Genomic DNA, 25,593 nt, shown 5'->3' with positions numbered 1-25,593 from the left:
TTTGCTTTTGGCATTTTCAATACTATAGGTAGGAATGTCATTATGTTGCATGATCGAGTTTCGTCAGCCGGATTTTTTGATAACATAAAAACCACAACTTTAAAAGTAACAAGGCAAACCATATGTGATTAACTGACGTTTTGAAAAGGAGGATAATTTAACACTCACTGTCCCTTTCTTTTGTTATTTCATTTACAAGAGTAAATAATAGAAAATAATTTATGGATGACATAGAATGTTAGCTCTAAAATGGGTTTGCATGACAAAAGGATTCATTAAATAGAGCTACTATGATTTGGTATTTTTAAGTGTTTATCCCAATATCATAAATCGTCTTATTTTATGTGTATACAATAAAAATATAAAACGGTGATAATCCAAAAAGCTATAGATGCAGTAATTGACAAAATTATCTTGTCTTTTAAATAGATCCAGGAGCAACACAATGCATATGACATTCTTTGTAATTGAAGTATTTATGAGACATCGACCTTAATTTCTAAAAACACCATTTGCTTTCTCTATTGATGAAATTATTAGATAAAATAAAAAAAACAAGGCAAGTGGAGCCAGTCAGTGAAGATCTACCAGCATCTACCTATAAGCCTCAATGGAATTCTCATAAAGAATACAGCAAACATGATTCATTTGTACATGTACCTCTATCACCACCAACCAGTCGCTACACTCGTTATCGTGGACAAAAAAATGGTATGAAGATTAATGTAGCAATTAAAAATGTATACAGAATCCCTTAATTGGAATTGTTTAGATGTAGAGAAATATGAAAACGATGAATCATTTTATAAAGCGACATATTCAAGGAAAGCAGTAGAAAAGAACAGCAGCAAAGGAGAACTATGCTCGCGGTTACTTTGCTGTTATTGCTGTCCTTGTATTCCATTATGGGGCAGAGCATTGTGCTGCTTTGTTTTCTTAGGAATATGCTTGCTGGTGGGATTCTTTCTGTTGTTTATTTCAACATTTAAGGCACCGCAAATCACGTTTTTAGGAAATACGCATGAGATACAGCAACAGCAAAATGAAATGTATAATGTTAAATATTGCCTACAAAATAACAACTTTTTTGGATTCGATTTTGAAAATATAAAATTTGTGGTAAAAAAAAAAAAAAAAAAATGAAGCAGGCCCACAGCTTCATCATTTGGGTGTCTCATACCATATTAGGCCTACTATTCTGGGGCGATAGAAACTGTTGGAGTGGGAGAAATATCTAAATTAAAGCTAAGTGCGCAGTCAGCTACGAACATTACTGTCCCAATGCAAATCGTGATACACGGACAAGAAGTACCAACAGCATCAAATAACATGTACCCTAATGTCTTACTGCTAGCATGTAATAGCACAGATACACATCACAAAAAGAGCATTGAAATATCCTTTGATATGATGCCCATGATAAGAATGTTTAATTATCCTGTAGCGACCGTTGTTTTTCACGGACAAAAAGTTAGAATACCTTGCGATGAAGTAAGCAATATACAAAAAAGGTAATTTGATTTCGTCAGCTTACTTAATATTGGATAGGTTTCAAAAGACATGTCATCTGTTGATAAGGTGCTTTAGTTTATAATTCATACAGAAACATTCTCCTCATATGCATACGAAAATACATACATTTACTCTTTTTTATAAATAAAAAGCTATTAAAGAAGAAGAAAGCAATTATTTCTTGAAATATCGTCTGTGGAAAAGTCGGAATAAATACGATTGTCTTATGAATACCAAAATATAGTTCAAAAATAAAACTTCTACACAACAGCTGTATACTTCAACTGGGCTTTCTTGTTGTATAGTCAAGATGACAGATGTATGATGTATGTGTGTAACCTCTTTATTCCTTACTGCATCGGCAGCTCTTGTCGCGTACATCACTGAGAAAGAAACGCGTCGGTTAAAGAAATATATCCGGATTACGTGCCACATGGGTCATACACAAGATAGTCCTTTTTTTTTTTTTTAAAAAAAAGTAACAATTTAGAATCCTTTTTAAAGGCCTTATTCAATTGCTGGTCCTTCTTTTCTTCCCCCTTTTTACCCCTTTTTTTTTCTACATGTTTCACCAAATTATCCAATGTCTCATCTTATTATTTATAATAGCAAGCTTTATATTACAAATGCTTGTCTTATTAGGCAATTTTCCCGGTCTCCGTTCAGTTTATATTGCACGAATTGAATTAAATGCTATTACAGGGTCAACAAATGCGTTTGTACAAACATTGGCAAAACGATACTTCACTTCCATACCAGACTATTTTACTATCAGCATTTTGCGGTTATGTGAAGGATATAATATCGATACCTCAAAGAATCTATGTTCACCAGCAAGTCTAGGATTCAGATACAGTAATGTATAGATGTAACTTCTGATTGACTTTGATAAAACTAAAATGTATCTATAGCTTCATCAGATGAATTACTAGATACGTTCCAGAGTCAGCTTCCAGATTCAATGCATCATGAATTTGCAGGTATTCAAGGGGGTGTATTCATTGTCTCTGTCCTCCTTTGCTTCATTTTACTTGTCTATTACATCTTTCACCTATTTTTTGAACGGCGCCGTAGGTTTGGATGGTGCTGGATTTTGCTTTGTTTGCTTCTTACAGTTCTCGCCTTGGCATTCGCTATTGCCACATTCGTAATTCAGCTTTATGTGTTTCGTTTGATTGATAATGCTCTAGACAACCTAACAGGCTCTTTCCTTGGAGATTTATTCAGCGAATTTGTGCAACTAGTAATTAAAAAAGGGTCCTCTGTTTGGTTATCGTTGGTCTCTCTGATTTTGCTTTTCTTGACACTTGTTTTGCTATCGATTAGTATGTGCTTCTTTAACAGACGAAGAAGAGAGCGAACGGACGCAGCGAGCAGTGCATATGATATGAGATCTGCTTAATACTTTTTTGTATGTAGTAATTGTACGATAGAATAAAATATTAATAATAATTAACGTTATATTTTAAAATAAAACCCTTTTTTAAATTAATAACAAAGTCTACTCTTTAAATAATAATAAAGTACTTTTCGATGCTATGAAAATAATTCAAAAATGATTCTCTAATGTAGTTTTTAAAAAGTAACAATTGGTAGGTATCTATATGATGCATTCCCTTTTTCAAAGTTTTAAACTGCTGTACTCTTTACTATTCTATCTTTGCTTATTAACTCCAAGCACTTTATTTTTTTTCTTCACAGCATCAACTTAGATGTGTGTGCTTTATTTATTTTTAAACAATAATTATCCCCCTTTTCTATGATAATGGTAGTGGTGCTTTGATTAATGAAAAAATAATTAAAAAAAAAATGCTTCTTTTTTAAAAATAAGCCAATCAAATAACATATAACTATTCAAAATGTCCTGACTTTCAAACCTTTTTTTTTTTTTTTCTTTCCAAATAAACATGATATATCTTCTTGCACACGTAGCTAATCTACTGGTTACTGCAAAGTTGGTCTATTATCATGTTCCTTCCCCTTATATGGTATTCATAAAAGCTCAAGTTTATATATTTACAAACTTAAAAAAAAAATAGGATGAAATATTTCATATACCACAGGCACAACAATATTGCCAAGGTGATTATTTAACTTGGGATCCAAAATTAACTACACCACCAGGATTGTAAGTCATATAAAGATACTCTTTTAAGTTCAATCTCACAAATTTATACACGAAAAAGATACATTTCAAGCAACTTGATTAAATATTTAGGTGAAAACCTGCTTGGGTTTAATGATCTTTGTACTGTCAATGCCTTACGTGCCACAAATATTTTATTTTCAATTGGATTGTATTTTATACTTGGATCCTTTTTCAAAAAGAACAAACTCTATGCACTCACGCTTGCTTGGTTCCCTGTAGGTCACTTTTATAACTTTATGTATTATACAGATTCCGGCTCTACTTTCTTTGTATTACTATCCTATCTTTTATTAAAAAAGAAGCGCTATCATCTATCAGGCATTGTAAATAGGGCTGTCTGTTCTTTTATCTATTATACTCATATAAATGCATAGATAGGTATGGTGTCTCTCACCTTCCGTCAGACAAATATCATCTGGATCTGTTTGTTCATGATGTTAACTATTATCAACATTCTCTCATCCAAGGGCTTAGTTAATCCACCATGCAAATCAATCGATAATTATAGTAATAGATTCGACATACTTTACAAAAACAAATAATGTAATTTATAAACATAGGAATAATAACGAACTCAATCATCAGCTTGATATCCAAAACATTTACCCATTTTTTTACAATCCTGCCAAACATCAGTACGTTCTTGTTAGCCATTTTATCCTTCATGGTATTCTTGGTTTGGAATGGTGGTATTGTCTTGGGCGATAAATCTAATCATATGGCAGGTCTTCACTTTCCACAACTGTTTTATTTCACTGGTTTTCTCTCCTTCTTTTCTCTTCCTTGGACCTTTAGTGAGATTATGAGCTTTTTATTTCAATCAAGTATAAAAAGGTAAACAAGTAGCTACGTCTTCCAAATCTGAATTGAAACTGAATTTTGTTTCCACCTTGCAGAGTAGTATATAGCCTCATTTCTTCGCTAGTGGTATTATATCTTGTACACAAATACACGTAAGTAAAATAAGACATGCATACACTTTAAAATTAAAAGAAGGTGATATAACATAGATACGAGCATCCTTTTATTTTGAGTGATAATAGACATTACAGCTTTTATGTTTGGAGAAAAGTTTACAAGAGACATTGGACTGTAAGATATTTGTTCACACCACTTTATATCATCAGTGGTCATTTTAATATTCATAGACTTGGTATACATGCATATAGATAGACAGATCGGATTAACAAGTGTTATTTTAGGCAACAACACGTTACTATTTAACCTTGGATACTTGATTACTCTCGTTTTGACCCTCGTACCTTCACCTTTATTAGAATTTAGATATTTCATCATTCCCTATTTGTTTTACATGATTCATGTTCCATCACAATCAATTCGTAACACAGCGTTGGCACTTGCATTTTATTTATGCACGCATGTTATTACAATGTATTTATTTATTTATAGACCATTTACATGGCAAAATGAACCTAATGAACTTCAAAGGTTTATTTGGTAAAAAAAAAATTCAATAAAATTATCTTCTTCTTCTACGATCTTCATCGCTGGCATAGTCATCCTCATCTTCTCTTGTTCTCTTTCCTTTTTTTGCCTTGTTCAAAAAGGTATCTAAACCAAACACGTCTTTGTCTGTATTCTTTGGCTTTCCTAAGGTCTCACGTTCAAATTCAACAGGACCACTGCTAGAAGCACCGCCTTCTGCACCTTGGAATCCTTTACGTGTACCAAATTTATCTTGTCTTATCGCGTTTTCAAGGTCTTCGGCATTAGTGCTTCCTAACACTTCGGATTCGTGGTTTTCTCCTCTGTATCTGTAAATTGAAGTTGATGATTGATTAAAGAGAGGCTTATCATATGTTGAATAAGCTAATATCAAGGTTATCAGTATTTGATCCAGACAATGTCTTTTACATGTACATACCATCCTCATCTTTAAATCCAGATCCAATGCCTTCGGTTTGATTGAACAATCTCGCATCAAACATGCTTTCCTTGCTTAATGTTGGTTTAGCTAATCCAAGAGCAATCTTTTCAGAAATATCACGTCCTTGCTCACTAATATATTCAATCAATATTTCAATATACGTTCACATTTGCTTTTTCACTTACCGAGCAAGATGCCTAGCTTTAGCCTCTGTACCCATATTACTCATTCGTAATTCTCTCTGTCGTTTCTTTTGGAGGTCTCTTCTGACTTGATCTCTTTCTCTAGCCTCTTCTTCATCACTGTCTTTTCCTTCACGTCTTTTAACGGGTGATTCATCTTCGCTTTCTGATCTATCAGATCCTGATTCTTCTGAAGAATCATAGTCTGCAATAAGTGAAGCAGCTGTAGGTCTGTTAGCATTCGAAGGTGGTTCACTGCTGTTACTTGAAGGCTTGAAACCAGCTCTACATAAAAAGATGAGTATATTCAAACAAGAGTCATGGTTGTAAACCATACCTTTCTTCACGCGCTTTTTGGGCAAGCTGTCTAAGCTTTTCTTCCTCTGCTTCCTTTTTCTTCTGTGCCAATTTTTGCTGCATTAAATTTCTTTGTCTTACTTCCTCACGAGCATGACGATCAGCAGCATACAGAGCTTCAGAAAACTTGGCAAAATTATCGTTAATTGTCAACTCTTGAAGACCACGACCATCCGCAGCCAAACGCTTATCCAACGGAATAGTGTAACCCTTTGTATTCTTCCAATTTGAGATACATGGCGGAATAATCCACTCGGCTTGTTCTTTAGCTGTCAATTTACGAGGAGGAGAGTGCATGACAGGTGCCGGTGGTGATGGTGGGCCTCTAGGCACCTTTTTATGCAAATGGCTAGGAGGCTCCATAGGATCAATGGGAGCATCAACCATACGAATGATACGTTGTTTGGCACCCGAGTTAAATCCATCTCCAGTATGGGCAGGTGTGTAGCGAATGTAGGTAGGGTCCTTGTTGGTTCCTCCTGAGGTAGAAACCACATTTTTAGGTTTAGCTGCTTGTACTTTTGAGTTCACTATGCGTTCCAAAGCTAATCGCGTCTTTTCTGCTACGCTTTGCACTTCTTCCTCACTCGGTCTGTCCATCGCAAGCTTGTCGACATCAACATCTTTGCGCTCCTTTAATGGCACCATGTCCTTGAAAGAGCTGTGAATAATACGATCATCGCTGTGTCCCTGTCTGGCAATAGCATCATATTTGACATTACCATCCGCATCTACTTGAAGTGTTAAAGCACCACCCTTACGTTCTGCGCCTGATTTGTCTTTGCGACCCATATCCAGTGGGAATTGAGCAATGTGGATTTCAGGAAAAGCTCCTCCGTTGCCGAAATCTTCGGGAAGACGTGGTCGAAAGTTTTGTCGCTGACCATAAGGTGGAATGCGATGGCTCGTTGCTTTTGTGATTATTTGATTGATTTGTTTCTCAAGCTGAGGTGCTGAAGAAGAAGATGCTAAGCTCTGACGAGGCTTTGGTAAAAGACTAAATCGTTTTTTGAAATTAGTTGTTTTCTTTGTCTTAATTTATGATAATTTTACCTTGAAAGTGAAGCCATTATAAGTAAGGAAAAAAAGAAAAACGGAGAGGAAAAAAAAAAAAAAAACGTCAGCATTTTTTTTTAAAAAAAATTATACAAACTCAGATTGGACAGTATAAATCACGTGGATATAGCTTAAGGCAAAGGATGGCATAGATCTTTAGAACTCTCAAGCGCTAAAAGTTAAGAAAAGACAGCAACATGAAAAGACAATAAGCGGAACTATATTATGCTCTCACAGAAGCTTTTATGAATTAAAGAATACAAGATCAAAGAGAAATCAAGTTCGAGATGTCTTTTTTTTAAATGCGAAATCATTAAATAATCTTGCATTTATTTTTGGGAATAAGTGTGTATTTTTATTGTTATTATTTCATCTTAATTCAAATAGAAAGGATGAGAGAAGAACTCACAAGTTTCATCATGCTGTGTGGTACCAGTTAACTTGTAATAGAAAGCGGCATTGTCATCTTTAGCAGATTCAGGAATAGTGTCTTTAACATTAAACATGTTAGTAACTGACTTGTTGCCAGACCAGCTGCTGTGAATTAATTTAGATTCTCGAGTTTCAATATTGACAGAGTAAAGCTCTAAAGAAGTTAAAGTATCGGTATGGGCAGCAGTATCACGTTCTGATTGGGTGTAATGTGAGTGGAAAGTAATGTTAGCATGTGAATAAACTTACGGATTTGTACAGTGTATTGCTTGTCAGCAGAGACCTTTTCGCCAATGGTAGGAGAAGTAAGCTCAACACCGAAACAACCACGATCAATGTTTTCGCTCAATGACTTATATTCTTCTTCTTCAGCAGCATTTGAGTGAGTAGACTTCTTGGCCTTGAAAACCTTAGACATCAAAGTACAATCAGGACCTGCTGTGTTGTGGACCCAGACACTGTAAAGTACATTTAGTTTATTTCTCTTCTTTTTTTAAATAAAAGGGATCTTAATTACCGGAATTCGAATTGTCCAGGAAGCTTAAGCTTCTTGTATTTGGTCAAATCAACGCTAAAAAAGAAAGGGTAAGTAAAAGGAGTATTGTATAAAAAGTAAGTACCTTAATGTAGCCTTCTTGTTTAATTTGTAGCTACCAGTCCAGATAGTGCTAAGATAAGTAGCCTTTCCTTTGCTATTGATAGAGTAAGCATCAACACCATTAATGACCTTTGCTTGAGCATTAGGCTTTCTTGCTATAAAGTTCATTGTTTAATGTTATATGCATATATTAAAGTAGTAAGATACATACTAACTGTGACTGTAACCTTCTTTGCATTTGAGAAAGTTTGTCCTTTTGTAGGAGCAGTAACAGAGATACCTGATGTAAATAAATTTTAATACATGTACTTGTGGCCAATATATATTATAATTTATACTTTACCACTACAAAATTTCTTTAATGCACTATCAATTTCATCTTGAAGTGAATCGGCTTGAACAAAACTGATAGCAACAAGTGCTACTAAACAACCAAAAAGCAATGATAATTTCATTAAAAAAAAGTGTAAAAGAAAAAAGAAAGAATTAAGGGGGTAGGAAAGGGGGACAATAAAAAAAAAAGACAATTTACACAAATATAAAAATAATTAAAAAAAAACCTATTTTTAACACAGTAAAAAGAAAGCAACTCCGTTTCTCGTTTTTACGCAAAATAGGTTACCGTTTCATGATTAGCTTTTACCAAAACAAGAAAGCAAAACTCTAGAACCTTTTAATTAGTAAACACTTTAAGCTTGCCTGTTATATAAAAAATATTTTTCATTTTGAGCTTCATTGCGAATAAATAGTGTAAAAGATCGCCTCATTCACTTGTCAGTAGCATAGTACATGCCAAGAAATTGACCAATTGGAAATCAAATTAAAATAAATTAAACACAAAAAAAAACTATTCTTAGTCTCGTCAACTTGTTCAGCAGAACGTGCAGTCCATACATCATAAAGAAGTGCATGAAATAAACAATTGCTGTCTTGACATATTGATTTGGGGTGATATTACTTGTCAGTAACCGCAGCTCACACTAAAATATACAAAAGATATTCTTTACGTGTGCTCAATCTCTTGTTTTTCTTGAAATAGTATTCAGAAAACATCCTACATTTGTAAAGACGTGTAAGAACATTTGTAAATAAACCACGGCTACTACAAATTGCGTTAGTTTTTCATGTTGTCAAGAATTCACTCACTGCACTATAATGTTGTCAATGCTACCGATTTAATTCTGATTGGTTAATTAATTTAATTATGGGTACACTGAAACTGAATTTCCAGAGTTAAAATTCAATAAATCAGGAAAAGTGAGATAAAACACTTACCTTCAACGACGCAAATTCGAACCATGAAAACACTGTATTCATACTAATCCATCAATAAACAACAGTAAAATGAAGAAAGAGAAAACTTTTATATGAATAGGCGTCAACGTCAAATTTGTAATTGTCACTAGATAATTCTCGGTGGTAAGGTTTAAGCTATCACCTAAGGCTTCATAATGAATTAAAAGTACACGAATAACTACCAAAGATTGCTGAAAGTTGAATTCTGTGACAGAAATAGAAATATGCTTAAACAGTTACTTTATTTACAGCATTAAATCCCTAAATGGGCGCATGATGATTTAGTTTTCATCGTTCTCGCCTGGGTTAAATTAAGAAATGAGTGGAAACTAAAAGACTTTTAGAGGATCAAGGGTAAAAACATTTGGAATGAAAGAAATAGCGACAATTGTAAGAGGTTCTAACAGGGGAAAGTGGGAGATCAATCGAGGAGTCTTTGCTCAAGATATGATAGTAAAGGTGGAGCTTATTCATGACATACCCAGTCGAGCTCACGAAGGATATTACAGATAGTAGGCCATCATAGAAGCCAAGAAAGGACAGAGGATCGGGTATTGTTTCAAGCAGTTGTAGTCGGCAGTGCATATTGAGATAATGAATACAGTGTGGCTTTGTAAGTGTCTGTGAAGGATAGAAGTGACATGACCTGGATGTACCACTAGGCAATCATCTGAGATGTCAACACACACACACAGTGTCTTCGTTCTATTCAGATCATTTGTAGCCACAAGATAAGGTCCACGGAAATAACCGGACGATATTAGGAATGAATTATAGAGTTACTGGAGGAGCATTTTTGACAGGGATTGTCTTATCGGAACTATAGCTGGATCTTTTTTAAAGCTCGTTTGTCTAGAAATTGAAGGTAAAATAGGCATCTTTTCCATAAATATGGCTTTGAGAGTGTATATCATTGCGAATGACTATTAGAACGTCGGATATAGATCAATAAGCGAGAAATCAGAGTATCATCTGGAAGCGCAAAGGAGTGTAGAAGGAACTGAAATTGGAGAATATAGAGATGTTCTTGCTTGGAAAGTAGTCTCATAAGGTGGAGTATCACCTTGGTAGAAGGGAGTAGAAATACCATGTTTGTCCAAAAAAAAAAAAATTTAAAAAGAAACATCAATAATTTTCTAATTGAATATGCTGCGGTCTCTAAAGTCAAGCAGTAAAATATGTAATGAAAATGTTTGTACAAGAAAGCTTATATGACAAAGAATTCGATATGAAGCGACACATTCTGTGGGTACAGCTGTACAAGGAAGACAATAAATTCTTAGTTAATGCATAGAGCAACTATGTATAAAACTTAAAATGACAGCTAAAGAGCTTCGTGCAAATAAGGGATGTATATACCATTTTGAGGCTTACAAGAATGCTCATACTGTTTTATCTCGCGTCACATCTTTTCTCTTTTACTTTGTAGGAAGTATAAACTAATATTGAGAGATCCATATATTATCCAAACAATGATCTGCCAACTCTTTAATGCGGCTATCAAATATAAAACTCATTATATCAACCCATCTTGAATCTACGGACAATATTAAAAAAACTAAATTCCAATAGAATTAAGTTAGGTAATTTATACAAGTATGTTGATAGATTTGAAAGTGAAATAAACTGAATGTTTTGTTTTATTCGTTGATTTAACTTGTACGACTTGAAGGATTCAAACTGTTCGCTAACACTTGATATGTCTAATATGAAGATGAAAACCTTTTCTATGAAGAACAGCGGTTTGAGACAACTTTGGAAAACCACAAATAGAGTCTATGCTTGATCAAGAATTAATGACACGGTCATATGAGTTAAATAAAACGAGAACAATGCCACAGCATGCCTCTATCAAAGTAACTTTTTTGAAGTTAAACTTGCCATTACAAAAATATGCATAAGTACAATAGATTTACGCATGCTGACAGGAGACATCATCATGGAGACTGAGTAAATTCATTTGGTATGAATAGCACTTTCTGCACCATCGAAAATACATGAATAGACAATGAGCTCATATATAAGCATACAATATCCCTTACAGCTCATACATTGCTGTTTATTTATTTTATATTGAGCTTGTACAAAACAGGACCAAGACCGTTTATGATCCGACAAAAAAGGGTCATGGTACACTGGTTGCTTTCATTAAATAATTAATCGCAAAAAGGTTGAATAGATATCGATGCGGATTACATAATATTTGTATCAGAAGCCCTTGTCTGTATTAATATGTTTCACTCGCCATTTTTCACGTGTACTCGCTAAGCTGTTAAAGCATTGATTTCCATGGTAATTAAAAAATTTATGACTTAAATTGACATGAAAAAAGAATATGTACACGAGTGAAATAAATTAGGTTTTTTATATGTATATATTTTTATTTATTTATTATTTATATTATTTATACTTCAGATATTAAACAAAGACCATAGCATAACACGGCTTGTTTTCTTGCAGATGCAATCAATAAATTTACATGGCACTTCTCTTCAGGGCGCAAAGAGATACCAAGATTACACCAATCATTTCTTTGAATCTTGTGTGGTGACATACAAAGGTCTTGAAGGTATTGAGTCATTCGTTCATTCAAGAAGGTAGGAATGTCTGCATATGTGTAATCTTCCTTTGTAACGCCCATTATCTTTTGAGTTTGATACCAGATGGCATACCTTAATGGTGATGTATCAACTACTTCTTCCGCTACAGGATGAAATATACTCCAATCCGTAATACTGATAGCCTCCGTAAATTCTGCTACTAGATCATCACCAATACCAGGAAGATAGTAATTGGCTAAATCACAACCGTGATCTTCCCAACAGTATTCACCAAGCATGAATTCACTATGTTGTGTTGAATCAAACGTTTGTAATTGAATGGATTGACTTAATGCTGGATCGATAAACCTGTCCAAATCTTCATGGATCGCATTAATTTCAAGCGTATTTCTTGTTGGCAAGTCAAAGTTTGTCTTTATTTTCATTTGTCGCTTTTCATTGTTTAAATCCATTTTATCGAGGCTTTCGATAAGTTCTTCCTTTAGTGAACTGTTCTTTTTAGATTTCAATTTATTAATTAAATCTTTAGTGGTTTCTTCAATGTCAATAGATAATCCAAGACCAACACCATGGTCAGATGAAAACAATAAATCCTGCTGATTGTCATCATTATTCCAATTAGTATCAGTGGTTGTAGCAATGAGATCGTTACTGTTGATATTCAGTTCGTTTTCTATTCCTCCTTGACATGGACCGAATGTCATATCAAAACCACCCGTCATATCAATCTCAGGTGTGATGCCACATCCTAGTATAAAGCTTGACAAACCCAAGACAGTACCAATGATAAGCACAGCTTGCACTAGTTCCCCTCTACTCCAGGCATCTCCCAAATCACCTGTCAGTAAATCGGTAATATCTTCTGTATTCAGATTCCAAGGTTGGCGAGCCAATTTTAAGATGAGTGTACTCACGTTTCTTAGTTTCGCTGGTATATGATCAATCCCTTTTAACCAATCTGGATTCCCACCATTATACAAAAAGTCTAATTTAAATGTGGAGACCATATATTGACACTTTTGAAGAGCAGAGACCATGATGCTAATATAAGCTTTCCATGTTCGATGGAGTGGTCCTAAGGGCGCTTTGGTAATTTTTGTAAACGTGACATGATGAATTTCAAAGAACGATGGAAAGAATGAGAATATACGCTGTATATTGAAGAGCCTTCCATCTTCTGTGAATGTCTTGATCATCATTTGTCGAACGTATTCATCCGAGGGTCTTCCACCAGTGAAGTCTGAAAAATTAACATCAGGTATATTGTTATTGTTGGTATCTATAGAATCATTATTGTTGTCGTTGCTATTTGTACATGCGGTTTCTGGCATTGAAGGATCGTTTTCATCGTTATGTTGTGAAACAGAAGAAGACCAAGGTGAAAATGATATATTTGAAGAACGTGGGTAATAGACAAACTGATTTGAAGATGAATTAGACTCAAGTGAAAATATATCATACAGTGAAATAAAGTGTGAAGGCGAATTAAACTTTGGTTGAGGAATAGCACAATTGGTTGTTTCCTAAAGCCACATTGTCTTTAATAAACATATACATAAGCATATACGCGATACACAACTACCTTTAATATACTCAATAGTTCCTTAAATGTCTGTCTGACATCAGCATACGGGCAAGTAATTGATAATCTTAATATTGTCAATAAATAATATAATAGCTGTTCGCTATATTCATCATTGTCCTCCTCTTCATTCTTTTGCTGCTCTGCTGTCTCTACTTCTTCTGTCACACAACCATTTATGATTGCAGTAGGTGATGTCGCGTTAGAAGTCGATAATGGTGACAAAGAAGAACGCGAAGACGATGACCTTATAAATGATTTGACTACTTGAATAATCTTTTCAAGCGCTAAGGCTCTGTCTTCAAAGCTTTCAATTTGTAATCCTTTAAATAAAGCAATACGCTGTCTACAAGCTTGTAATTGGTTTGCTCTTGAATCTCGAACTATATTTATTATAAATATGATAATATATCAAAAATATACAACTTACTTGACTCTAATACTTCATCATGTTGCATCATCATTCAAACATATATGAAAAAAAAGAAGGGAGAAGAAAAAAGAAAAAGAAGTGGGAAATCAACTTAAAATTTATGTGTTTGTGTGTGACTTTATTTTAACCAGAGCACACGCATTTTTCAAAGAGCGAAAGTAATTTTTATTCCCAATTGTGTAACAAACACATTCAATCCATTTACAAGCAACTGATAAAGGCAGAATAAATGTAACACATGCCCTTTAGCAATCACGATTTTTTTTCCTTTTATGATAACCACTAATACCTTTTTTTTCATTTTTATATATCTTACTATTAATTTATTCTAGCATGAAACTACAAAGCGCACAAGCTATAACAGAAATGCACTAAGCATGTATCACATATTTTCTATTCATTCAAAAGTCAAAGTGCAAAGATCAGCTCATATTGTATAAATGCATCTAAATGATAAGCTTGTAGATGTTTACAGAAGCAGGATTACTTACAGGGGCTTATTAACTTATCAACAAACAACGCTTTAGCCTTGAAATATCTATTGCAGTCCTATCAATATCAGTTTACATTTTGTAAAGAAGAATTGCGGAAATTTAAATCTCAACTAGTGTTATTGGCGTCTTTTTCATGTCAATTTGCGAATTTACTTTAATTAAATGAAGCTTTTCTTAGGTTAAATACATCTGCTGCTAGAATAAAGGGGGAATAAATGATAACCGGAGACCTTTTTGGTATGAATGTCAAATCTTTTAATAAAATGCTATATTTTATTATCTGTTTTCTTATCGTTGTCTTTTCGTGTTATTATGCTCTTAAAAAAGGATAGAGCATAGTTCAGAGAACATATTGTCATTTGAATACCTTATTTGGATGGCGAACAAGACTGAAGACTATTGAATTGATAAATACTAAGTACAAAGAAAATGTAGTGATTACAACAGGTCTGGAGAAAGAGTGAAATATTTAAGCATGAAAATAAAAGTCAAAAAATCAGTGAGACCAAGCAATGGTTTTACTAAATATTTCAGGACTCTTTATATTTGCTTGAACTGTATCTAAGATTAATTAAAGGTACCTACGAGCTGCAATAAATCATTATCAAACTTTTTAAAACTTTTTATATATAACTTTTTTTTTTACTGTACATGTTTATCATTCTAAACAAACACTTCATATTATTATTATGTCTATTTCTCAAACCCTTTATAAAATTCCTTTTAACAATGTTTATAACAAATGAATAAAGAGTGACAGCATAATTAACTTGACAATGTATCAAGTTTATCCTTTGAAAATTAGCTTATTACTACTTTCGCTTAATTATCGTCGTCAATAAAATTGGCATTGTAGATTGTTATCCATTTTTAATTCTATTTTTTTTTTTTTTTTTTTTGTTGGCTTATGATTCAAAAATAAGTTTATGCTTATTCCCCCCCCTCTTTCTTTAACTTTTGTCTACTCTCTATAATAGTTAGCTGTTAGATCATTTTGTAAAGTATTCAATCTTGAAATGAAAAGCAATTGATGATTATCAAAAGAAATAAGGTTTTTGATACTTGCGTTACAATTATACTATCCAAATAATAAAAACTTCTGTCAAGAAAATATTTTTTATACAACCATATATCAATCGTTATTTAATCGTAAGCCATACCTTTTGTAATTTACAAAAGCAATGCTAGCTAATGTAATAAGTCAAGATTCCGTATTTTTCTTTTGGAAACAAAAGCCATTTTTATTTCATTCAATTGTATTATTACTATTATTGTTATTTTTAAGAAAAAAATGAAGTGTTAATAAATAAAAAGCTTTACTATTGATAACTCTTTCCGTTTTTTAGCAATTTTTCCACTAAAAAAAAACTTGGTATCGATTAAATGCATGTCAACATGAGGACTCAATTTCTTGATATAAATATAGAACAAATTCTTTAATAGTCGTTCAAGCTTCTTTTCCACTTAGATTGCTCATAAAAGACATAAGCGCTTCATGTATTTACACAATGGCCTATGCATATATGTTAAGAAAAAGTTAAATGTAGGCAATATTGTTACTTTTATACTTTCTTGCTCTCGCATTATTCATTGCTGGTTGAATTCAATGCAATCAACGGCAATGACAATCCAGCTGAAAAAATGCTTAAATCATTATCAAAATTTTCTTAAAAATAAACTTTTCCAGTTATTTGATCCGTGTTTTAATTCAGTACATTTATTTATTATAACACGGGTATTACAAGACAGAGTTAAATACTCTGTTATGACGACAAATACTTGGTCCATATTCATCATATTCAGCTTTTGTGTGACAATAATTATAAAATTCGCCCTATGTATAATATTTGTTATATAAGCTAAATGCAAGTTAACATGTTTACTTACAGTAGAAGCTAATAAGCTACCACCAAACCAAACAGCATGACGCTGCTTTTTGTGTGAAATAACATTGACCTCCATGGGTGTTGCTTTAGAACCACTGGTAAGCTCGCTATCTTGGATACGTTTATCAACCACACGTTTGATATCTCTTTGAAGTCTCTTATCAAATCCTTTAAACATGGTTGATCCACCAGACAAAACAATGTTCTTGTATAATCCTCTTCGGACATCAATAGGACTTGTTTGAATAACAGTATCCACAATCTCAGGCAAAGGAGTTAAAAAGTCTGAACTGGCAATTTCTGGATTAAAAAAAATTTCAGGAGCAAGGAAACGTTCGAAACCGACATCCACAGAATAACTCTATGCATAAAAATAAAATGAATACTCTTGCTTTTTGGCTTTATTTTACTTTTTTTTTTCTTTACCTTTCCAGTGACTGAGTAAATACCATCATATTTTTTAAAGTACTTGCTAGGTTCTTGGTCATACTTTTTAAATTCCTTGACAATATCAGGACAAACATAACTATAATCCTCCTTGATAGCTTCAGCTATACGTAAAGAGTCTTCAGGTGGAATATTTGTTTCGCCACGTTCACGAAGCAAGTTTTGAACAAATGATGTAATATCTCGACCAGCAATAGGTACACTCTTGATAGAGCTACCAATGACGTAACCTTCAGCCTATGTGAAAGAAATAGGTGAGCCCCTTCTGTCTTTCTTCTTCCCTTCAAGAAAGTTGCTTACCACAGGAATGACGTGAGTGACACCATCACCAGAGTCGACTACAGTACCAGTCAAAGTCTGCTCATTCACTTTATTGGAAGTCCAAGAAGCAGCTAATGCCAAGACAGCTTGGACAGCAATATAAAGACCTTGTACATTAAAAGATTCAAACATAATTTCGGCTGTCATTTCACGATTTTCTGGCACATTCAAAGGGGGCTCAGTCTATTGAACAATGTTAACTTTCAATCTTTGTATTTGTTGTAATACTATTTACTAGAAGAAAATAATGATCCTCTGGTTCACAACGCAAGTATTTAAAGATAGATTGTTCCCAAAATCGTTCCATATGATCCCAGTTACTGATTTGGCCGTGTCGGATGGGATAGTTCAGAGCCATCGTCTTGGCTTGTGCAATAGCTTCATCTCCAATGTAGAAATCAAGGTCTTCAATACCTCGTTTGGAAGCAAGGTTATTACTCAAGAAAGAAGGCTTGGAGTGTACGCCAGGTCTTCCGGTATTTCCGGCGCTTTCACGCGTAGAAATAGCAGTAGGGAATACAAATGACGGTTCGTTATTTCCACTAAACCCAAGCTTAGTGTACCTATTTTTGCGCCAAAGAAAAAAAAAAAACAAGTATTAGCTAGTGAATTTTGTTTTTCTTTTAAAAGTAGTTCATTACCCTGTACCATTATCCATAACCACAACAGGTAATTTAGTCATCTTTTTCTATGCTGTTTTTTTTTAGTTGTGAAAAAAAGAGCATTTTCCATCAAAGACTTGGTGAGATATTTCATAAGCGGAAATCGAATTTACTTTTATTTTCAGCGCCGAGAAATGATGAACAGTATCTATGCATATGTGCGCAGAAGATATACTAAGTGTACAGGCTTTTATATGATAAATGTATATTGTAAGCAACAAATAAAAGCATGCTAGAATTACATAAAACTTCTATAGAGAATTTAAAAAGTAATACATGATAGTAAATTGAAGATGAATTAAAAAGTAATTGTGAGCAGTCAAAGAAATATCCAGAGAATAACTCATTAATATCTTAGCTTATATACCAAAAGAAAACGATTACAAACTTCACACTATAGACTATTCAGTCTGGATTACCTTTTATTAGCAAGTCAATTATTTTTTACATCCCCTTTTTATTTGCTTTCTTTTCTCCTATAAAATAAGGAACAAATAAAAGAAATGTACCATGTTTGACGTAGATTTATACTTGTAACTTCATTCTATACAAGCCATAGTTTCATTCTGTACGCAATATTGATGAACCTCAAACAGCGTTCTACTTGCATGCTATTGTCCAGGCTTTCGATAATTTTCATTATGCTTAACAGCAAACTTTTCTTTATTCTAAATCAAAGATTTAATAGCACCATTGTAGCTATTATGCTATATAATAAATTGCAGCATATATATGTCTCTGTATATTTATTTTTATACACATCATTATTTAATATTATTATTGTTATTAGAAGAAAAAAAAAAAAAAAGGATAAAATAGGTGTGCACGTATTGCACACAATTATAATTAAAATAGGTCCAATAGAGTATTACATCAAGATACAGCCACAACAATCACCACCATTTGATTCAGTCAAATCAAACGCGTCCTTTGATTTGCCTTCTTGTTCTTTATTCATTCGACGAATCTCACGTACAACGTCATAAAATACATCGTCTACTCGAATTCGCTGTTTGGCTGATGTCTCAATAAAAAGGCATCCAAAGCTCTTTGCTAAATCCTTTCCTTCTTGGCTTGAAACTCGTCTATCACCTTCCAAATCACATTTGTTACCCACAAGGATCATGGGGAAAAAATCTCGGTCTTTGACACGACGAATTTGCTGATAGAAAGTGTTGACTTCTTCAAAGGAAAGACGCGATGTGATTGAATAGACCAGAATAAATCCTTCACCATTTCTCATGTATTGTTCTCGCATTGCACTAATCAGCATATGAATAAAAATTTGGCTTTTTTTTTTTTTTTTTTCAATGTAGAGTTACCTGTATTCTTCTTGTCCAGCTGTATCCAATACATCTAATAAAGCTGTTTCTTCATCAATAACACACTGCTTACGATAGGAATCTATACTCCCGCAAACATGAGAAGCAAGCTTTATTTAGTTATATAGGCCTTGTACCTTCAATTGTTGGATCATATTCATCCACAAAGTGAGATTGAATAAATTGAATGGTTAATGCAGATTTACCAACACCTATAAGTAGATATGAATTCAAACTTCACCCTCTTCATTTTCTCTATTTCTTCTCTTACCACCACCTCCTACAATGACTATTTTGTACCTAAAAAATCAAAACTCAGTAAAAATAAAATCTCATTGTATCTTCTCTTTACTCTCTAAGAAATGATGCCTTGGACATTTGCTTGAAATCAGGCTAAAGAGAAATGAGAAGAAAAGAAAGAAAGAAATAAAAAGAATTAAGGAGAAGAAATAAAGAAATATACTCGAAAAAAAAAAGAGGGGAAATACACAGCAGGAGACAAAAAAAAGTCTGTTACAAAAACATTTTTGCTTGTTTACGATCCATTACATGAGAAAAATTTCCATTCTTGATAGCTCTTGCTTTTAATAAACTATTCTTGTGTGTGTGTGTCTCCTTATAGCTTTTTTCAGTATTAAAAAGAGGGGAAAATACAGATCAGGCTTTTACGTTTATTGTCTACACACAATAGTTTTTATTGCTAAAACCTAGATATAAAAACACCTTGTTGGGTTATTGGGATGCCATATGTATAATGCAAGTTTGAAAAAATCCTTTAACGACAAAGCCCTATGTCTCCCCCTCATTCAAACAAAGCAAATAATTTAAGGGCCTTTCAAGTATTGACTGTAAAATCCCTTATGAAAACTTTTTTATTTTTTATTTTTTTTTGCTACAGTGAAAAGGTTATATAATCTATAACTTTCTTAGACAAACAGTTATCTTCAGTATGATTCTGGTTTTAATAGCATCTAAAGAAAGTGTCCATTTGATTTATTCTTTTGCTAGGTAAAAAGGCCAACACACTATTTGAACACCAGGAACAAAGTAACAATGAAGCTTCCTTTTCCTTCACCCTCTCTCCTTTATTCTCTTTTGATTTCTTCCTTCTGTCTCCCTTAACATCATAGAAAACACACACAAAAAGGGAAAAACTCTCAAGGTTATTAAGCTTTCAAGGGGATTCATAGCTGAGGCAAAGATTTTATATCAATCCATTTTTCTGCTTTATATAAAATCGAGCTTATTCTTATTTTGATGAGATATAAAGGAGAATTGATTAAAGTATAGGTTAATTTACTTCATTTCTGTCTCCCTCTACTACTTTTCATAAACTCGCTTTTTTCTTTTTTAAAAAAAAAATAATATGGAGAGAGCTGACCTTAAAGCATGAAGCCATTTTCTTTGAATTAGTTGCATAATATATCCAAATGTGGGATTTTTTGGGTTGTAAAAAAGATTTACTTTATATTTCTAAGATACATATTAAGCTTCTTTGGAAGCCTCAGGCTTTTCCTCTAAAGCAACAGTCTCAGTGGCACCCTCTTCAAGAGTAGCGGAAGCCAATGCAGCAGCAACCTTGGCAGTAGCATCAACATGGGGGACAAACTCAATAACGATTTCTTCGGGAAGGTTAAGAATGTCTCGAAGTTGCTTACTATAAAATTCATGCCTTTTAGTCACTTTTGTTACACATTTTTTTTTTTTTCCTTGTGTACCTGATTTTTTCAACTTTTTCTTCATCCTTACTTGTTTTAGTCCATAAGGCTACTCTATAAAAGGACTTTCTTACAGAAACAACAGCACCGCAAACCTCATCTTCTTCATCTAATTGCTCACCAATGACAGCCAAGAGCTATACTAACTTTTTAATAAAAAAAAATCAAAAATAGAAAACACCTGGTGCTTACAAGGTTCATCCAATGCTCATTAATAGCATCGCCTGCCTTATTCTTGGGAAATTGAATTCCGTATTTACCACCTTCGGCGTTAGCAGGGTCTTCCCATTCAGGACGAATGCCTTGTTTGAAAAGGTGAAAGTTGGAATTAGGAGAAAGGTGGTTAATCTTACAGACATTGTTAAAAGTGCTATACTCTTTTTTTTTAATAGGCCACTCTTTTTTTTTTTTCTAAACAGTGTACTTTCATTACCTCCAAAAGTCTTCCACGTTTTCAATAGAAATAACCTCCTTCAAATTATCGGCCCAAGATTGGGCACTGGTCTTCTTGCCTGGGTTGTCAAACCATAAAGTCCAAGTATTTTGAAGTGGGTGCTTGATTGAGTAATCAACAGCTGCAGAGGCCATATTCTCGAATTAACAAAAAACGGTTTTGGTCCCTTTCATTTTTTAAAAAAGGGAAAGTGGGGGGGGGAGGACAGTATGCTAAGCCACAATGTAGTTACTTTCCAACTTGCTTTTCTTTTTCTTTATCTCAATCCACCACAAGATAGATACAGTGACTGAATTGGTTATGTTGTGGTTGAATGATAGTAAATAGGTTATGCTCATTCGTTTCTTTTTTGTATTTGTAAGCTTTACGCGCAATGGGATTAATTCTGTACGTACCTTTTCCACTACAAAATAGGTTTGTAGTGAATGAAGATTAGAAAAGTGAGATAAAGACAATTGAATATACATAAAAAGTATCGTTTTGGGTCTTTCACGTCGTGCCTATCCAAGATCCATACTCAACCAATGCATCAACAAACACTTGCATTACGTTGACTTATTTGTCCGACCACTGCCTGGGCCGGACGGACTCCAAATCAGGATGGAGGGGGCCATCAAACAAAGTAAAGCACATCCCCCACATATTTTCATACACAGCGAAATAAAATCAAAAGAAAAGCTTAATGATCGAACTGTCCTTTCCATCTGACGAGTCATGAAGGTGTGTGAATGGATTTTTGATGGATGGATGATTCTCTTGCAGTAACTGACCCATTCTTTAGTTGAACATCGCCAACCCAGCCACTGGCTGCCAAAAATTGATTGAAATTGAAGATGAACGTCGTCTGTAAGTAAATTGAAAAATCGGGAAAAATGGGCAATGAGAAAGCGAGAATGAGATGGAGTATGTGGAGTGAGAAAGAAGCCAAATAGATACACCATCATGAATAATTGACCAAAAAAAAAGGGGGAGAGAGAAGAGGAGGGAAGGTGGACATGTCGAATGAAACGGATTAACCTTATTTTTCTTAGCCGCGGTTTCTACGATAAGCGTATGGCCCAAGAAGTCTCTGGCGATACTCTCGGTGACGAATTCAAGGGTTATGTATTCCGTATTACTGGTGGTAACGACAAACAAGGTTTCCCTATGAAACAAGGTGTTCTTTTACCTCACCGTGTTCGTTTGTTGATGTCCAAAGGTCACTCTTGTTACCGTCCTCGCCGTACTGGAGAACGCAAGAGAAAGTCTGTTCGCGGTTGTATCGTTGGTTCTGATCTGTCTGTCTTGTCTTTGGTTGTTGTTAAGCAAGGTGAACAAGATATTCCTGGTTTGACTGATACCACTGTTCCCAAGCGTCTTGGTCCCAAGCGTGCTTCCAAGATCAGAAGATTCTTTGTAAGCTTTAGTCAAAAGAGACAACTGTGTATTTAACCATTTTGTTTGTAGAACTTGTCCAAGGAAGACGATGTCCGTAAATATGTCATTCGCCGTGAAGTTCAACCAAAGACTGAGGGTAAGAAGGCTTACACCAAGGCCCCTAAAATCCAACGTCTTGTTACCCCTCGTACTCTTCAACACAAGAGACGTAGACAAGCTATTAAGCGTAGAAGAACCGAAGCTTCTCGTGAAGCTGAAGCCGAATACAAGCAATTGCTTGCTAAACGTGTTAAGGAAGCCAAGGATAAGAAGATTGAACGTCGTCGTACTTCTTCTATGCAAAAATCTGCATCTGCTTAAATTATTTCTTTAAAAAGGAATAAATTCATCCCTCCTTTTTTTAATCAACTTTTTTTCATATAAACATTGTATCAAATCGGGTGTGACTCAGATAAGGGGGGGATAAATGGGTTACAAAGAGGAAAAAAACATCCGATCGGATTCTTCTTTGACAAACATGTCGTACATAAAATGCATCAAGATGATATAACCTGTAGAACCCCAGCCAAAAAAAAATATGTAGAAATGATAAAGAAAAAAAAGTGAGAAAAAAAAATACTCTAGAATTAATGCAGAAAGTCACGTTCCCCAAATGAAACTATAACGTAATGATAAGCCGGTGTCCCTATAAATTTCTTTTTTTTTTTCTTTTTTCTTTTTTCTTTTTCATTTATTTATTTATTTATTTACTCTCAAAATGAAATCCCTTAGTCTTATCACACTGGCTTTATTTTCCCTTTTGTCTGTTCAATGTTTACCTGTATTCGATGCAGAGTTAGCAGCAAGTCCTTGGATACATGAACGCCATATTAGTTATCGTGGTGGAAAAAGAGCTCCCAACTTAACTGCAGAGAAAAAAAACGTTAGCTTTATTAAAAATGAATAATTGATCGTTACCGTATACATGAACCCTACACAGAATCAACCATGTAAATATTTCTGGCTTATGCTATTTTGGTGTGAAAAAAAAAAAAACAAAAAAAAAAAGATTCTGGAATCCATGTGTTTTTTTATTAAATAAAAATTCCTTTTTGTAAATAATATCTTTTCATATACGTTCTTTTGTATCTTTTATGGACAAGTTTTAAACATGGTTCATTTTGTTTTTTTTTTTTTTTTTTTTGTAAAATGACGATAATTACTTTACACCAAAAAGCATTCCCGAGCCTTCCGATCACAATGCAAACACTAAACCACTATTTGAATTCCCGTCAAAGCACCAAAAGAAAGTTACACTCAAAGAGTTCAAATTCAGCTTTTTTTTTTACAAGTTGTCATGACAATGCTTAATTAATAAAACAAAGAGTAGTTGTAAGCTAAATTGAACAGGAGAGATAGATTACAAGACAAATTGATATTAAAGTGTGATGGTAGGAGTGGAAGATGAATCACATTCTTGCTCCTTGAGTGAACTATTCATATACAAAGGAATACATGTATTCAATTATGAATAAATCTGTTGCTAGGCAACTAAATAAAGAAATAATCAATGTTTGTGTTTTTATCCTCCCTTCTTAAAAATAGAAATCTAATCTACGTAAACAATGACAACTATTTTTTGCTTGTTATTAGATGTTGTTAAGTCAAAATAAGATGGCTTTGGATAATATTGTGAATGATTTAGCTTATTGAGTGTTTATAAATGTACAAAAGATGATTTTTAATTGTAGTAGCTTCAATTCTCATTCATCTGCATAATACTTTATGTTTCATATGATATGTACTGATGATAGCTCACATGCAATCACTTTGCAATGATCCATTACCTCTCTTTTTCTTTTTGTTACATAGTAACTCTATAAACATCATCCTTTTTCTTTTATTCACTTTATTACCTTTTTCTCAACTTTCTTTTATTTTTTTTATCTTGTCCTATTTGGGCAAATCAATAGGAAGACTATAAATGAAAAGAGCATAATAACTTTGTATATGCTGATATTTACAACACAATGTTTTATTTACTTTGCTTAATGATGTAAAAATACATTGCGAATCATGCCATTATTACCTTCAGATCGAAATGTTATTAAAATCAAACAGTACAATCCACATTGTGTTACGGAATATTGCGAGCAAAAGGACCAGGAAGCAAATAAAGTACTATACCAATCGAAACATCTAGGCCAATGAAGACTTAAGGAGCTTTTAAAGTAATTGATAATTGTGAATAGTACTAATTGAAACAGCAACAATAATAATACTTTTGAAATGGTCTGTCTCTATCTTAAGCAATTGCTTGCTATAATTAATGAATATCATTCTCATCTACTTACCATTCTCAAATACCCTGATACATAACAATACGTAGAAAATAATTGGCAAAAAATTCAACAGTGTATTAATATTAGTTTTGAATACAAAAGTAAGAAAAAGAAGGGAGAGGGGAGTTATGTATTGCGAGAAACAGGCTGTAGAAAGACTATGGTGTTCGTTTTGATAAGAGCAGTGATCTGTGTTTAACTAGGCGACAAACATTCTTGCAAACTATCTTTTATTTTGTATTCAAAAAGTTGTACCTTCAGGAGGTGTGGTAACTTTCTACCAACTGTGGCCATTTCTCTATTGTCATAAGACATGTTTAATACAAATTATCTCAACCAATATCACTCCCTCCCCCCTCCCTTACCGTCGCAACTCAGTCAATACAGTCTCAAGTGTATAATTATTTCTCCAATTAGCAAGACAAGGCAATCGACTAGGCTCAACCTATCTAAACATTTAGATCCCATTACCCTTAACAGAAGCTTTATAGAACTACCTTTCCATTTTGAGGGTGGACGCTGGGCAAGTTGATTCTTGATACAAA

At 33.7% G+C, this 25,593-nt stretch overlaps 8 protein-coding genes across 8 annotated transcripts; 2 read left to right on the top strand and 6 right to left on the bottom strand.

The window, feature by feature from the left end:
* Positions 1 to 1,329: 1,329 nt before the first annotated feature.
* Positions 1,330 to 1,587, top strand: RO3G_13468 (uncharacterized protein; the record flags this gene model as incomplete). Its single annotated transcript, XM_067668052.1, has 2 exons — positions 1,330 to 1,491; positions 1,549 to 1,587. 2 exons carry the CDS (start codon positions 1,330 to 1,332, stop codon positions 1,585 to 1,587), a joined length of 201 nt encoding a protein of 66 aa, XP_067524153.1.
* A 3,554-nt stretch (positions 1,588 to 5,141) lies between these two features.
* On the bottom strand, positions 5,142 to 7,158 carry RO3G_13467 (uncharacterized protein; the record flags this gene model as incomplete). Its single annotated transcript, XM_067668051.1, has 5 exons — positions 5,142 to 5,491; positions 5,547 to 5,680; positions 5,735 to 6,016; positions 6,069 to 7,085; positions 7,142 to 7,158. The coding sequence occupies 5 exons, from the start codon at positions 7,156 to 7,158 to the stop codon at positions 5,142 to 5,144; spliced, it is 1,800 nt and encodes a 599-aa protein (XP_067524152.1).
* A 360-nt stretch (positions 7,159 to 7,518) lies between these two features.
* On the bottom strand, positions 7,519 to 8,629 carry RO3G_13466 (uncharacterized protein; the record flags this gene model as incomplete). The annotated part of the gene is made up of 6 exons (XM_067668050.1): positions 7,519 to 7,772; positions 7,826 to 8,034; positions 8,094 to 8,147; positions 8,197 to 8,329; positions 8,386 to 8,454; positions 8,518 to 8,629. 6 exons carry the CDS (start codon positions 8,627 to 8,629, stop codon positions 7,519 to 7,521), a joined length of 831 nt encoding a protein of 276 aa, XP_067524151.1.
* Positions 8,630 to 11,874: 3,245 nt separating this feature from the next.
* On the bottom strand, positions 11,875 to 14,077 carry RO3G_13465 (uncharacterized protein; the record flags this gene model as incomplete). Its single annotated transcript, XM_067668049.1, has 3 exons — positions 11,875 to 13,449; positions 13,614 to 13,996; positions 14,044 to 14,077. 3 exons carry the CDS (start codon positions 14,075 to 14,077, stop codon positions 11,875 to 11,877), a joined length of 1,992 nt encoding a protein of 663 aa, XP_067524150.1.
* Positions 14,078 to 16,278: 2,201 nt separating this feature from the next.
* RO3G_13464 (uncharacterized protein) lies at positions 16,279 to 17,876 on the bottom strand (the record flags this gene model as incomplete). Its single annotated transcript, XM_067668048.1, has 6 exons — positions 16,279 to 16,374; positions 16,428 to 16,787; positions 16,853 to 17,110; positions 17,174 to 17,377; positions 17,430 to 17,736; positions 17,836 to 17,876. 6 exons carry the CDS (start codon positions 17,874 to 17,876, stop codon positions 16,279 to 16,281), a joined length of 1,266 nt encoding a protein of 421 aa, XP_067524149.1.
* A 653-nt stretch (positions 17,877 to 18,529) lies between these two features.
* On the bottom strand, positions 18,530 to 19,556 carry RO3G_13463 (Ras-like protein 3; the record flags this gene model as incomplete). The annotated part of the gene is made up of 6 exons (XM_067668047.1): positions 18,530 to 18,563; positions 18,729 to 19,118; positions 19,179 to 19,260; positions 19,316 to 19,390; positions 19,450 to 19,478; positions 19,531 to 19,556. 6 exons carry the CDS (start codon positions 19,554 to 19,556, stop codon positions 18,530 to 18,532), a joined length of 636 nt encoding a protein of 211 aa, XP_067524148.1.
* A 1,107-nt stretch (positions 19,557 to 20,663) lies between these two features.
* On the bottom strand, positions 20,664 to 21,484 carry RO3G_13462 (uncharacterized protein; the record flags this gene model as incomplete). The annotated part of the gene is made up of 4 exons (XM_067668046.1): positions 20,664 to 20,835; positions 20,897 to 21,033; positions 21,089 to 21,266; positions 21,330 to 21,484. The coding sequence occupies 4 exons, from the start codon at positions 21,482 to 21,484 to the stop codon at positions 20,664 to 20,666; spliced, it is 642 nt and encodes a 213-aa protein (XP_067524147.1).
* Positions 21,485 to 22,403: 919 nt separating this feature from the next.
* On the top strand, positions 22,404 to 23,087 carry RO3G_13461 (40S ribosomal protein eS6; the record flags this gene model as incomplete). The annotated part of the gene is made up of 2 exons (XM_067668045.1): positions 22,404 to 22,745; positions 22,797 to 23,087. 2 exons carry the CDS (start codon positions 22,404 to 22,406, stop codon positions 23,085 to 23,087), a joined length of 633 nt encoding a protein of 210 aa, XP_067524146.1.
* Positions 23,088 to 25,593: the final 2,506 nt, after the last annotated feature.

Source organism: Rhizopus delemar, genomic scaffold, assembly GCF_000149305.1.
Source record: "Rhizopus delemar RA 99-880 supercont3.12 genomic scaffold, whole genome shotgun sequence".
Lineage (NCBI taxonomy): Eukaryota > Fungi > Mucoromycota > Mucoromycetes > Mucorales > Rhizopodaceae > Rhizopus > Rhizopus delemar.
The sequence above is the reverse complement of the archived record's forward strand: the minus strand, read 5'-3'. Positions and strand labels throughout refer to the sequence as shown.